The sequence below is a fragment of the Nannospalax galili genome, unplaced genomic scaffold (genome assembly GCF_000622305.1).
Source record: "Nannospalax galili isolate Female #2095 unplaced genomic scaffold, S.galili_v1.0 scaffold44, whole genome shotgun sequence".
NCBI lineage: Eukaryota > Metazoa > Chordata > Mammalia > Rodentia > Spalacidae > Nannospalax > Nannospalax galili.
This window is the reverse complement of record NW_008355789.1, coordinates 1595249-1609100: the sequence shown is the minus strand read 5'-3', so window position 1 is coordinate 1609100 and position 13852 is coordinate 1595249. Positions and strand designations below refer to the sequence as shown.

Here is a 13852-nt window from a genome sequence, read left to right as displayed (position 1 = left end):
ACCCACTCTGCATTTATGCAGTGGTGGATGGAACATGCTTGCATATTAGGCAAGCACACTACCAACTTAAAAAAAAAAAAAAAAAAAGCTGTGGCTATAGACAGTCCCTCTCTCAAAAAACAAAGAAAGAAAGGCCTGGGGGTTCTAGAGCTTTTGATCAAAAAGTTCAAGGCCTCCAGTTTCATCTCCAGCACAGCAATAAGCAAACAGAGAGCTACATAAAATGGTTAGAAATGTGTCCAAGCTGCAGAAGACTATGCATGGATGACTATACTCAGCCTTTTAAGTTTGTTTACAAGTAGTAGGGCAAGCTTTGTGTATACATTTTAAAACTCAAACAGTTTCCTCCCAGGACTAGGACTAAGAGATAGAGAAGAGACATTCAATTCCAGTCTGTCCCAGTTCCCCACGCCTTCAGTGTTGAGGATTCAATCCAGGATAAGGGCTCTACCACTGAGCAACAGCTGAGCCTTACCTGAGTTTCACCCCAGGGTCCCACATGATGGAAGGAGAGAACCAACTCACTCAAGTTGTCCTCTGACCTCCACATAATTGGTAGCACTGAGACCATACAGAGATAAGACTAAATAAATAAATGTAATAAAAAAATTAAAAAGAACACAAGCAATTTCTCCAACTCAACATATAAATGGAGAAAGGATACAAATAGACATTTCTCCAAAGAGACCAATGTTCAACAAGCAAATGAGCAAATGTCCAACACCGTAAGCAACCAGAGAAATGCAAACCAATTCCACTAGAGATACCACCACTTTTACTCAACAGAGTACTAATAAAATAAATAAATAAATAAATAAATAAATAAATAAATAAATCACGGGTTGTGGTGGTATGCATCTTAATTTCAGCACTCAGAAAGTAAGGTAGGATCATAAATTTGAGATAGGCCTGGGCTAGATAGCAAGACCCTGTCTCAAAACAAAATAAAAAAAGACAAAACAAAGCAAAAACAGGCCGGGCGTGGTGGTACATGCCTTTAATCCCAGCACTTGGGAGGCAAAGGCAATAGGATCTCTGTGAGTCCAAGGCCACCGTGGTCTAGTAGGAAGTTCCAGGCTAGGTGGGGCTACAGGGAGACCCTGTCTCAAAAAAATAAGATAAAAAATGAGCCCCCCAAAAATCGTCCTCTTACCTCCACTGCACACTGTACATACCTATACACAAACACACACACACACACAGAGTAGATAAAAATGTAAATTAAAAGATATTTAAAAATCTGTGTATACACAAAAACCTGTACATGATTGTTGAGAAACATTATGCTTAATGGCCAAAAGGTGTTAACAACCCACAAATATCTACCAACATTTTAGATAAGAAAAATGGGCTCTGTCCATATAGTATCATTTGGCCATAAAACAAAGTCTTACTACAACTTTAACAAATCTGGCAAATACTATGCTGTGTTACAGAAGGTCATAAAAGATCACATACAGTATGACTTACGTCAGATGTGTGAATAAAATAAGACACAGAAGGAATGGAGAACTAGCAAAGAGCATGGCTTACTTTGGGGAGGTAGTATGTTCTGAAACTATTGGGCTGCATAAATGGGACTAGCATTTTTACTTGTTTTAAGACAAGAGTCTCCCTGTAGCCCCAGCTGGCCTTGAACTCATTATGTAAACCAGGCTGGCCTTGAACTCACAGATCCACCTGCAAACCCCCTCCCCCAAGTGCTGGGATTAAAGCTGTGCACCACCATGCCCCTAGAACTATTTTTTTTTTTTTAATTTTATGTGTATGTACTTATTGCGTGCATGTAGGTAAGTGCACCCATGTCGTGTGATGCCCATGGAAGACAGAAGAGGCTACTGGATCTCCTGGAACTGGAGTTGCAGACAGTTAGCTGCCATGTGGGTGCTGGGATTTGAACCTGGGTCTTCTGCAAGACCAATCAGTGTACTTAACCACTGAGCCCTCTCCCCAGCCCCAGGACTAGTATTTTTAAAACAAGAAATTTACCCCTCTGAATATATTTAAACCTCATTCAGTTAACACTATTTATAAATTTCTTTGTGCGCTCTCACTAGTCTTGAACTCCATATGTAGCCAAGAATGACTCTGAACTCCTGATCCTCCTGTCTCTACCTCCCAAATGCTAGGATTACAGGTATGTACCACCAAACTGGGTTGATTTACAGTACTGGGGGCTGGATTTAAGGCCTCTTGCCTGGTAAGCAAGCACTCTACCACTGAGCATTATATCCCCAGACTGCCCTTCACTTTGAGACAGGGTCTGACCTCAGCCCAGGCTGAACTTGACCTCAACTTGTTGTTCAGGCAGGCCTTGAACTTGTAATTTCTTCTACCTGACCCTGGGCAGCTGAGATAACAGGCCTGGACTCATAGACCCATTTCCCTCATTTTAAACTTTTTGTCTGTATGAAACAGGGTCTCCCTGCAGCCACAGCCTAGAACTATATAAACTAAGCTGGCCTCAATCTTAACTGCCTCTGCTTCCCTAGCCCTGGGATTAAAGGTATGCACCATCACACAGGTCATTAAATGGTGAATTTTAAGACATGTGTTATATTTTTAAATTTGCTGTTTATTTTTCTGAGACAGGATATCACAGGGTAGCTAGCTTGAAACTATGTAGTACAGGCTATCTTTGAACTTGATGCAATCCTCCTGCCTCAGCCTCGAGATTCTTGGGATTACAGGATGAGCCATCATGTCTGGCTAAAGCTGTTATAAAAATAAAAGGGCAAAGAATATTTGTAGAGTCCATTGATCAAATAATCTCCAAATAGCCAAGCTATGCCAGGATGAAAATCTTCAATCTTGGGCTGGACACGGTGGCACACACCTTTAATCCCAGCACTTGGGAGGCAGAGGCAGCCAGCCTGGTCAAAAAAGCAAGTTCCATCCCACGGAGGCTACAGGGAGCCCCTGTCTAAAAAAAAAAAAAAAAAAAAATCTGTTTTGAGACCCAAACACAATTTTTTGCTAAACACTAAATAATGAACGAACTATATACTCAGCACAAAAAAGTAAACATTGCACACATGTTCGCCAACTACCGTAGAACTCATGCATTTTCTAGTAAAATTGAGGACCAAGCTGAACAAATCTGAAGCCTACATTTTCTCACATTTCCAACTGTGAGAGTCGATTTAGGCATTTCAAAAACAAAGGCAGAACTTGATTCTAAAATAAGTTGACATTGGGATTCTTTCCTACGTCTTATAACTTAATGTAACTAAAGGGGGGGAAATGTTAAAAAAGCAAAAGTGAACAAAAACTCGGTTTAAGTCCCACCATAAAAAAAAATGAGATTATATTTGACCCGGTTGTCTGCTCTTAGGTCAAAAGGGGAACAAAGAAGGATGATGGATCGCTGTTTTCGAATACTTGATGTCAGGTCTCAGAAACCTTAAAAAACAAAAAAAGGGAAAGAAAAAAAAGGAAACATGAAAAGAACAAATGTGCAAAGAAACCCGTGTGCTCCGTGCAGGCGCGGTCCCCAGCCTCAGCGCCCGCGCTCCTGCAGGGGCCTGGAGCGAAGTGAGGCCGGGCGGCCCAGCCAGAGGAGCCGCGTCCTGGAGCGCCCGGGGACGCTCCGCGCGGAGGTCAGCCGAGCACGGGCGCCAGGCTCCCGAGGGCTCCACCCTCCCCGCTCGCTCTCCCGCCCCTCCGCGGCTCCCTGAGGGGAACAGGCGGGGCGCGGAGAAGGGGAGGGGGGTGGCGTCCTCAGAGAGAAAAGCTCCGCCGCCCCAGAGTGGCGGCCTGAGGTTATTAATAAACTCCGCTTCTGCCCGGTCTCCGCTACGAAGGCGGCCGTGGGATCGGCAAGGCCTGAGGCCTAGGCTGAGCAGCCGGAGGTAGAGCCCGGGCCCAACTGGGCCCGCGCCGCCGCACTGAGGGCGGCGGCCGGGCGGAGAATAATGCACACTGGGTAAAAACACATTTATATACGAACCTCCGAGAAAATTTTCCAACAATTCCTTCGTCCGACCACCATGCACCAGGACAGGAAACAGCCGCCCGGCCCCCAGGCCCTGCAACCCGCATAGCAAGTCTGAAGCCCGCCCCTGGCGTCCATTGGGCTGTCATTACATCATTCACGCAACCACTCTTGCTCACCACTGGTCCAAACCTCGCCGACGCAAAGGGAAATGCCATTAACCACGCCCTCTTCTCGTACGTCACCCTGGCCTGGCCTTCCAGCCCGCGCCTGAGTGGCTCGCGCCAAAGGTAGAATCAAAGCTCCCGCATCTGACTGGTTGGCCGAACTGCTCATCCCGTGCCAACTCCTCCCCGCCGATGAGTGAATTATGCTGATTCTGGGGCCCCAGCGGGAGGCGCCATTTTACAGCGAGGGAGGGAGGTTGGTTTTCTGATTGCCCGGGAGGGAAATGGGGTGATGGGTGCCATTTTCCCTACAGGACTGAGGAGGCGGCGACGGTGGAGCTCCCCGTGGGTTCGCCAGAGTGCACACCGCAGACCGGATGGGCTTCGCCTCGCGATGGCCGACCGTCGTCGGGTGGGGAGGGAGGTTGAGGGGCGACGCAGGGCCGGAAGGGAGTCCGCGCGCTCCCAGGGGGCTCTTGGGCCGCCTAGGCCTCCGTGCTGGGACTCTGCTGTCCCTGGCCTGTTGATGGCAGTGACTGACTTCCGCGCCTGCCTGCCGGTTCCCATCTCGGGGTATGGCCGGGCGGAGGGAGGCTGAGCCTTCCGACCCGAGGGAACCGCTGGGAGACACTGCGGATGCCTGTGTGTGGCCGTAAACTTGGCGGCGACATGGCGTTTCTGCATTGCTTTGTATGTTCTTTTCCTGTTATGTGTCGCTAACTGCGAGGGATGGGGAAAGCATCGGTCGGGCCCTTGGAGCCCATTAAGAAATGAGTTGTGGCGTATTTGGGATAGTGTTTCTTAGATCTCTTAGCCCAGCCCTTTTCTAAGCTATTGGAAGTACTAGGCTCATGTCCTAACGTTCTCAGTAAATCCTCGTTCTCTTCGGCCACCAGGCAGAGGAAAGATGAGCTGAGCATGCAGCCTCCGTGGTGGTTAAATCGGGTGTACTCACCCTCCCATAGCACAGGGAGGCTAGCCTGCAGTAACAGCCCGACCCATGAAAACGAAGCGTTGGGTCGTGTTTCAGTTTCTTGCGTTTCAGGTGATGAAGGAATGGATAAAAATATGGTAAAGATAGCCCTTTGAGGACGGTAAAAATAGTTTGTAACTGAGTCTAGTTGGAGGTTCCTCTGTACCCCCCTCACCCCTTTATAGTTTTGGCAGACTGAGCCTTGCAGTGTAGTCAGGCTGGCAGTGACCCTGACAGTGATCCTTCTTTCACCTCCACAGTGCTGGGATTACAGGCACAGGCCACACTGGAAGTTCTAAAAAATTTTTTAAAGAAAATGTAATTCTGGGTTGGAATGGAACTTAGTGGTAGAGGTATGCCTAGCATTCTTGAAGTCCTGGGTTCATTCTCCAGTATTACAATAACAAATACTTGAGATTACTTTTTTGTTTTGTTTGGTCTTTTTGAGACAGGGTCTCCCTGTAGCCCCAGCTGGCCTGAAACTCACTATGTAGTCCAGGCTTGCCTTGAACTCACAGACATCTACCTGACTCTGCCTCCCAATTGCTGGGATTAAAGGCGTACACTACCACGCCTGGCTGAGATTACTTTTTTTAAATTGATTTTTATGTGTATGTGTGTATTGCCTGCATGTATGTGAGTGCACCCGTGTTGTGCAGTGCCGTGGAGTTCAGAAGAGGGCTTCGGATTCCCCTGGAACTGGAGTTAAGGATGGTTCAAAGCCGCCATGTGGGTTCTGGGAATCGAACCCGAGTCCTCTGCAGGAGCAGTCAGTGCTCTTAACCGCTGAGCCATCTCTTCAGCCCCCTGAGATTACTTTTTAATCCCTAAGAAAATGTGACATAACATGGATTATGATTGTTGATATTGGAAGCTTTGCTCATTTAAAATCTAGTACCTTTTCAGTAGATAACTGGAGTGAAAAATTGGGGGTTTTTATCCTTTCTTTGTCCCCAGATATGTCTCTTTAGCAAAAGTTTTTTGAATAATATTTATTAATTTTATGTGTACAAGTATATTGCCCGGATGTATGTAAGTTCACGTGTGTCATCAGTGCCTGCAGAGGTCAGAAGAGGGAATTGGATCCCCACGAACTGGAGGTTTTGGAAGGTTGTGGGTGCTGGGAACTGAACCCAGGTTCTCTCCAGCCTCCTGAACAATATTTTTAAATTTCTTTTTAATTTATTGTGTTCTGTGTAGAGGTCAGGGAACAGCTTTTTGAAGTTAGTTCTCCCACCCTTTTGTGGATTCCTGGAGATTGAACTTGGGTTGTCAGGTACCTTCACCCCACTGAGCCATCTCCAGGACTCTTGAACTTTTTTCTCACTTTGCAACACTTGCTGGCCTGAAATTTGGTTTGTGAACCAGACTGCCCTTGATCTCACAGAGATTTTCTTGCTTCTTCCTCCCGTGTTGGGATTAAAGGTGTGTGCCAACAGATCCTGCTGAACAATATTTTGTATGCAGTTTAGCAATGTTCTATATGCCTAGGCTGCTCATTATGCACTGCCAGGTGCTGTGACACATGCCTATAATCTTTGCACTTTGCAGGTAGAGCCTGGACATTAGGAGTAAAGGGCCAGCTTGGGTTATATGAGATTCTGTCCCCCCCACAACCCCCAAATCATTATAATACAGAATCTTAAATAATTGTCCTGCCATTATAGATTACAATTACAGGATTGTTTTTTAATTCCCAGAATTGAATAGGTAGAATACAATAGTTTTTTTTTTAATCTTATTATTTATAAATATATGTTTGTGTGTGTGGATATGTGCAGGTGTCTGGGGAGGTGAGGGGTGACTAGTCCTCTGGAGCTGGAATTACAGACAGTTGTGAGTCATCCAACATGGTGCTGGTAACTGAACTCTGATCCTGTACAAGAGCAGCAACCACTGAGCCATCTCTCCAGCCCAGAATACTCTAATTCTTAACTAACTTTAAAGAAAAACCTTATTTCTATTTCTGTTCCAGGTAATAGAACCTTGTGTTAACAGTACTGGAGACTGTTAAACAGAATTCAAATAGTTATTAAGGATGTGCAGGCCATCTGGCTGTGACATCTGTCACTCCATTGATCACCAGGATTGATTTGGCTGATCTGGCTGGCTAGGCGGGTTGTCCCCTTCCTCCCTCAACGTTCTGCGGGTATCCCTCCCAGAGCTGCACACTTGGTCGAAGAGGACAACCTTCCCCGATAGAGGAGGACTGGTGCACTGCTAGAACCTCCAAACAAGCTCTCAAATATTCAGTACCATAATCTTCAGATTTTCACTGGGTCACCTTCTCTATGTTTTATATCTGATCAAATTAATGCAAATACTTCACTGCCAATCAGTGGGTATATATAGTAGGTGCCATTTTCTAAATAAGAAGGAAATTATTGCTACTCTAATCTCCAAAAACCATCTGTTTTCTAAACATTTCCTCTAGTAAGTCAAAGCTTCCTGGAGAATCAATTCGTTTTGACCTATTTATATAGTAGCAACCTTTGGAGTACCATGTGTAGAAAAAGCAAGCTGAGTGTGGTGGTATACACCTGCAGTCCTAAGGGTTTGTTTGAAACGCAGTCTCCTTGTTGCTGCAGCTGGTCTGGAACTCCCTATTATAGACCCAGGCTAGCCTACTATCTCTGCCTTCCAAGACCTGAGACTAAAGCTGTACATCACCATTGTGGTTTTGGGTTTGTTTTTTTTTGCTGGTTTTAATTTTTTTGAGATGGTCTCCCTGTAGCCCCAGCTGACCTGGAACTTGCTATGTAGACCAGGCTAACCTCAAGCTTACCGAGCTCCGCCTGCCTCTTCATGTCTGTTTTTGTTTTCAAAACAGTCTTGTCATGTGAAACCATCAGAATAGTAATGTGTACAAAAAGACTACAAGCTGGACATAGGTGGTATATGCCTGGAATTAGTTTTCTTTTTGAGATAGGGCCTTGAATTTGAGGCAACAGGACACCACGCCCAGCCTAACTTTTTTCTTAACTACTGAGCTATCTCTCCAGTCCCTTTTTTCCTTCTTTTTAAAAGATAGTCTTGGGGCTGAAGAGATGGCTTAGAGGTTAAGAGCACTGACTGCTTTTGCAGAGGACCCGTTTGATTCCCAGCACCCACATGGCGGCTACGAACTGTCCTTAACTCCAGTTCAGGGGAATCCAAAGCCCTCTTCTGACCTCGGAGGCATTGCACAACACAGGTGCACTCACATACATGCAGGCAATACACATATACATAAAATAAAAATATTTAAATGCAGTGAACTGGGCCGCCTTTAACTGAGTAGGCAGAGGCAGCAGATCTCTGAGTTCCAGGCCAGCTGGGGCTACAGGGAGACCCTATCTAAAAAAGACATAAAGAAATGCTCATGGCACACACTTCAGCATGGGCTGAAGTATCAAAAATAAGTCCAAACAAGGCTGGGACACAGCAAGACTATCAAAATACATGGACAGAAATGCCCAGTGAACTGTGGCCAAAATATTATGAAAATAGTATCTCTAAGATTCCCACATGCAGTAAAGTGGAGATCACTACCATTAAATTCATGGCAATAAATATTAAAATTACATTTATGTGAGTGGGCATGTGTGCCACATAGCACATGTGGAAATCTACAACTTACAGGAGTGGGTTTTCCTTCCACCATGTGAGTCCTGGGGATTGAACTCAGGTTGTCAGGTTGGGTACCAAGCACTTTAACTTCCTGAGCTACCTTGCAAGCCAAGCTTGAGAGTTTCAAGGGAATTGCTCAGCTAGTTCAGTGGTAGCTCTGGAAGCTTAATAAGCAAGGCTAGCCTGCATATCTTGTCAAAACAACTCTCATTTCCCCTCCCCATATTCCCGGAAGTTGCCTATTTTTGAGACAGTGTCTCTGCTTGGGCTGGTAATGGGATTTGGTGGACCCAGAGTTGCTTTGAGATAATCATGTATCAAATGAACAAGTGTTCACATAGGCATTATCCACAAGTGTGAAACCTATGCAACCCAAAACATTTTGTTCTACAAAAACTGCTTATCTGAGCAGTCACTCTCCACATTTCACCTTTTCTAGCAACCACTAAGCTGTATGTCTATTCTGGAAATTTCATATTAATGGAATTTTGGTATCCAAAATCTTTCACTTGTTTACAATACAGTACCACAATCCCCAGTTTTGTCTCTTGGTTTTTGGTTTTGATAACAACCACAAAAAAATTTAATTATTTGATCTATAATTTCACCGTTTTTTAAAGATGAAAGCAAATCTGCATATGAATGAGATGGATGAGTTTATTTTTACATAATTAAATCTTGGCTGAAATTTGACATGGAAGGACATAGGACATCTTTCAATATTTTTCAGAGTTTATCAGTATCTGTACCCTAAATTGGCCAGGAATTCACTGTGTAGACCAGGCTGGCCTTGAACTCAAGAGATCTGCCTACCTCTGCCCACTGAGTGCTGGGATTAAATGTGTGCACTAATATGCATGGCCAGGTTTTGTCTTTTGCTTGTCTCCATCTCGAGTGCTTGGATAACTGCACCCATATCATACAGTGCCCATGGAGCTGGAGTTATAGATGGTTGTAAACTGCCATATGGGTGCTGGAAAGTAAACCCAGGTCCTCTGCAAGAGCAGCCAGTGTTCTTAACAGCTGAGCCTTTTCTCTAGCCCTCTTTCCTGTTTGTGTGTGTGTGTGTGAGAGAGAGTGTGTGTATTGTCTGTGTCGTGTGATGCATAGCAGTTTCCAGTGGAACACTGGATCCCTCTGGAACTGACTGGACACCCTGATTGTTAGCCAGTGTCAGTGCTAGGAATCCAACTCTGGTCCTCTGCAAGAGCAGTGCTCTTAACCACTGAACCATCCAGCCCCCTTTTCTGTTCATGCCTTTAATCCCAACACTCAGGAGGCAGAGGCAGGACGATTTCTGCAAGAAATAGACAAGGCCAGCCTTGTCTGTGTAAGCTCCAGGACAGCTGGGGCTACAGGGAGACCCTGCCTCAAAAAGACTCCCCCCCAAAAAAGTTTTACATTTTACATATTCGGGGTACTAGCCCAAAAGGGATTTGCCAATGTCTTCTAGCTTTTTTTCACTTCCAGTCTTTTTGCCAATGCTGGGATTCATATTCAGCCTCATGCATGCTAGGCACTCTGCCACAGGAGCTACAAACATAAGATCTTAATTTTCCTTTGAAACACTCTTGAGACAAGAGCTTGCTAAGCTGCTCAGGTTGTCTCAAACATTCAGTCCTGCTTTGGCCTCCTGAATCCATCCAGGATGGACTGAAGCCACAGTGATCTGTCTGCCTCTGCTTTCCCAGTGCTGCCATAAAAGGTCTGTGCCACTACCAACAGCTCCCTCCCTGCTTTATGCTTTTGCTATATGCAAAATTATGTATTTGCTGTTTCCCTCTTCTGACCTCCGTGGCATTGCACGACATGGGTGCACTTACATTCATACAGGCAATAGACACACACATGAAAAATAAAAATAATTTGCTGTTTCAGAGCCATTTGGTGACTGCTTTCTCCCACAGTCTTGTCACTTCCTGGGTGTCAGATGACCATAAATATAGTTTTTTTTTTTTTCCTTGATTATATTCTATTTGCCCTTCTTTATACCAGTACCCGAGCACTTTGGATCACTAAATCATTTTTCAAGATTTTGGATATTCTGATCCTCTTGTATTCTCACATAAATTTTGAGTAAATTTGTGACTTCCTGGAAAAAGGTAGGTGAGATTTCATATGGATTGCACAGAATCTGTAGATCAACTTGTAGTTAAATGGTAAAAAGCCCTACACTTAATCCTCAGTACCAGGAAACAAAACCTCCAAAACAAACATTAAAACATTGGCAAAACTTAGTGGTAGAATGCTTGCTTAGCATCCGAAAGGTCCTGGTTACTACAAAGGGAGCAGGAGCTATGAATCTGAGTAGAGTCAAGTAATGAGCCCTTATGTAATTTTCTCAGTACACCTTTTGTATTCATTTAAAATCTAATTTCATCCTCAAGTTGCTGTTGCAAGTTTGAAGTTATTCTGCATATTTCTTAAGGCCCTTTATTAAATATTTTTATAGGTATACTCATACTGCCTTCTTGTATGTAAGTGTACCCATGTCCAACAGTGCCTATGGGTATAATAGAGGTTGTCAGGGTCCCCTGGAACTGGAGTTAAGGATGGTTTGTTAGCCATCATGTGGGCACTGGGACATGAACCTGGGTCCCCTGCAAGAGGAGCCAGTGCTCTTAACTTGAGCCATGTCTCTAGCCCAGTATAAATGTCTGTGAGTGTAGTTTCAATGACTTTTCTTAGCTAATAGTGCCCTGGCTGGAACTTGATGAAATTGTAGTGGGCAAATTTTTACTTTCATAATGAAAGTTGGAGAAGCTTTTTCTAGTTTTTTTTTTTATTGTTTTTTAAATGCTTAAAAAGGATTATAGAGATGACTCAAGGGTTAAAAGCAGTTGCTGCTCTATCAGAGGACCCAGCTCAGTTCTCAGAACCACTTTGGTGGAACACAACTACCTGTAACTCTAGCTTGAAGGGATCTGACACCCTCTTTTGCTATCTGCAGACACCCAAATGCATGCATTCATACCCTCACACATATAGGGAAGTTAAAATTCCTTAAAAGGCTTTTTGGGAGGAAGCATTTAAATTTTCCAGTACACAAGGAAACAGGCACTAAGTATGTAAAGATGAATTGTTACCTGTGCTTTAAAAACCCAGGTGGGGAATGGCAACTTTACTTTTTTTGTTTTGCCTTTTGAGGCAGGGTCTCCCTGTTGCCTCAGCTGGCTTCAACCTCAGAGATCCACTTGCTGCATTCCATACCTGGAATTTACCTGGTAACTTAAAAAACAAAACAAAAAACCCTACATTGCCCAGCTTCTTTTGAAGAGCATGGTGAAATAAGTCCTGGCCTTTTATGTAAGTGGCCACAGTGTGTGTAGCTGGCCATTATGGCTATGTAGCCCCTAAAGGACTGGGAGTTTACTGGCAAGCCTATGCTGTTATCAAACCCTGCCTCAAAAAAAACCTAAAACCTCGTATCATAGGAAAACCTTTTTTATCTTGAGAGTCTGATGTTTTTAGTTAATTTCTGCAATAAAAAAAATTACAATATCTCTAAGGGCACCTTATATGTACAGTGACATGCAACTGTTATTTGCCTAATACAAAGCATGAAAAGTGACTGTAGAGGTGAACTTGAGACTAAAGCTTAGAATTCAGTAGAGACACAGAAGTGTTCACGCATGATCTTTGTCAAAACTCAGAGAATTGAGTAGAACTCGTGTTTGGGTATGATTTTAAGGATATTTTGTAAACATAGAATGGCCATTACACTAAAATTATTGTGTTTGACAGTTTTGTCAAACAATATAAGCTCCTAAGGCCTTTTTCTTGCTTATGTCAGAGGGTTGAATAATATCACAAAGCCACTGTGTTGGCCTCCCTGTTCTACACTCCAGTCTCTTCCAAAGCTAATCACTGTCTTATATGGTGTACAATAGTTACTGGATAGGAGTACTGTGGGAAAAGGGAAAAACAGTATCTAAGTAAGTAAAAATCAGAGGAGTAGGTCAAAAGATTATTACCAGAATTGTATTTTTAACAAGTTTTCTAAAATTCCTGCATCCTCTAGAAATTAAAATATTAAGATTCACGATCTAAAGCTGGGTATGGTGGCACCTGGCTTCAGTCCCAGCACTCAAGAGGCAGAGGCAGGCAGATCTCTGTGACTTCAAGGCCAGCTGGGGCTAGAGGGAGACCCTGTCTCAAAAAGACCCCCCCCCAAAAAAACCAAAAAACTTTAGATATATATCTGATGCACTATAAACTATCATTTGAACAGTAGTTAAGTAAATTAATTGTAAACTGTAACTTCAAGTTAAAATCTGTAAATGGAGATTAGATTATATTAACATGACACAATAAAAATCCTTAAAGACATGCCAGTACATTTTCTTGAAACACCACCTCCGCAAACAGGAATTTTCATTTTGTGCATAGGACTAACTAAAACCTTTATTAGATATGGTTTTCCAATAACAATGTGAAAATTGGAATTATCAATTAAAAGAGCAGCGAAGTCTGAAAATTTAAAAAGTAGATTAGATATTAGGTACAAAAAAAGGTAAAGGAAGACAAGAATGTTCATAGTATTCAGAATCTCCCCTCTGTACAAAACGTTGCAGATATACAACTACTCCATTTTCATTTTATTTGCTTTATATAATAGTGAAATCCCCTTAAGCAACCTAGGGTATACACTTGGTGTCCCAACTATGAGATGGGAGTAGAAGCACACTTAACAGTTTGCACCTATACATTTTAGACATTTTTTTTTTTGCTAAGATTTTAGTAGTAAATTCATAAATATAGGAAAACTTTCACTCCTTCAGTGTTAAAATAGAAAACCAAGCAGTGCCAACAGTCATGGCTTAACTATTGGTAATAAGAAAAACACAACACCAACGGGTTTTCTTAATTATGCATTTTAAATATCAATATGTGCATTTCATTTGTACAGTTATAAATTTTCTCATCTGTTTTAGACAACAGCATGTAATAGTTTTGAATCCAGAGATGTTTTCAATTTGAAATATTGTGGATACATGTATATAAAAAATAATCCAATGTATGACTCATCTGACAGATGTTTAAGATCAACATGCACTTAGGAAGAGAGGTAAGAAGCCAACCTCTCTACCATGTTGCTGGCTTTTTTTTTTTTTTTTTTTTTAATTGGTTTTCATAGGGGTTTTTGAGGGGGAACGATGTGCTCTCCCA

The 13852-nt window shown here is 43.2% G+C and overlaps 1 protein-coding gene across 1 annotated transcript in view; it reads right to left on the bottom strand.

The window, feature by feature from the left end:
• Window positions 1-4008, bottom strand: part of Znf143 (zinc finger protein 143) — a 56691-nt gene extending 52683 nt beyond the window's left edge. Inside the window, exon 1 of the mRNA XM_029556279.1 lies at window positions 3950-4008. Coding sequence (XP_029412139.1) covers window positions 3950-3991 — 42 coding nt within the window. The 5' untranslated portion in view covers window positions 3992-4008. The remainder of the gene's footprint in view (window positions 1-3949) is intronic.
• Window positions 4009-13852: the final 9844 nt, after the last annotated feature.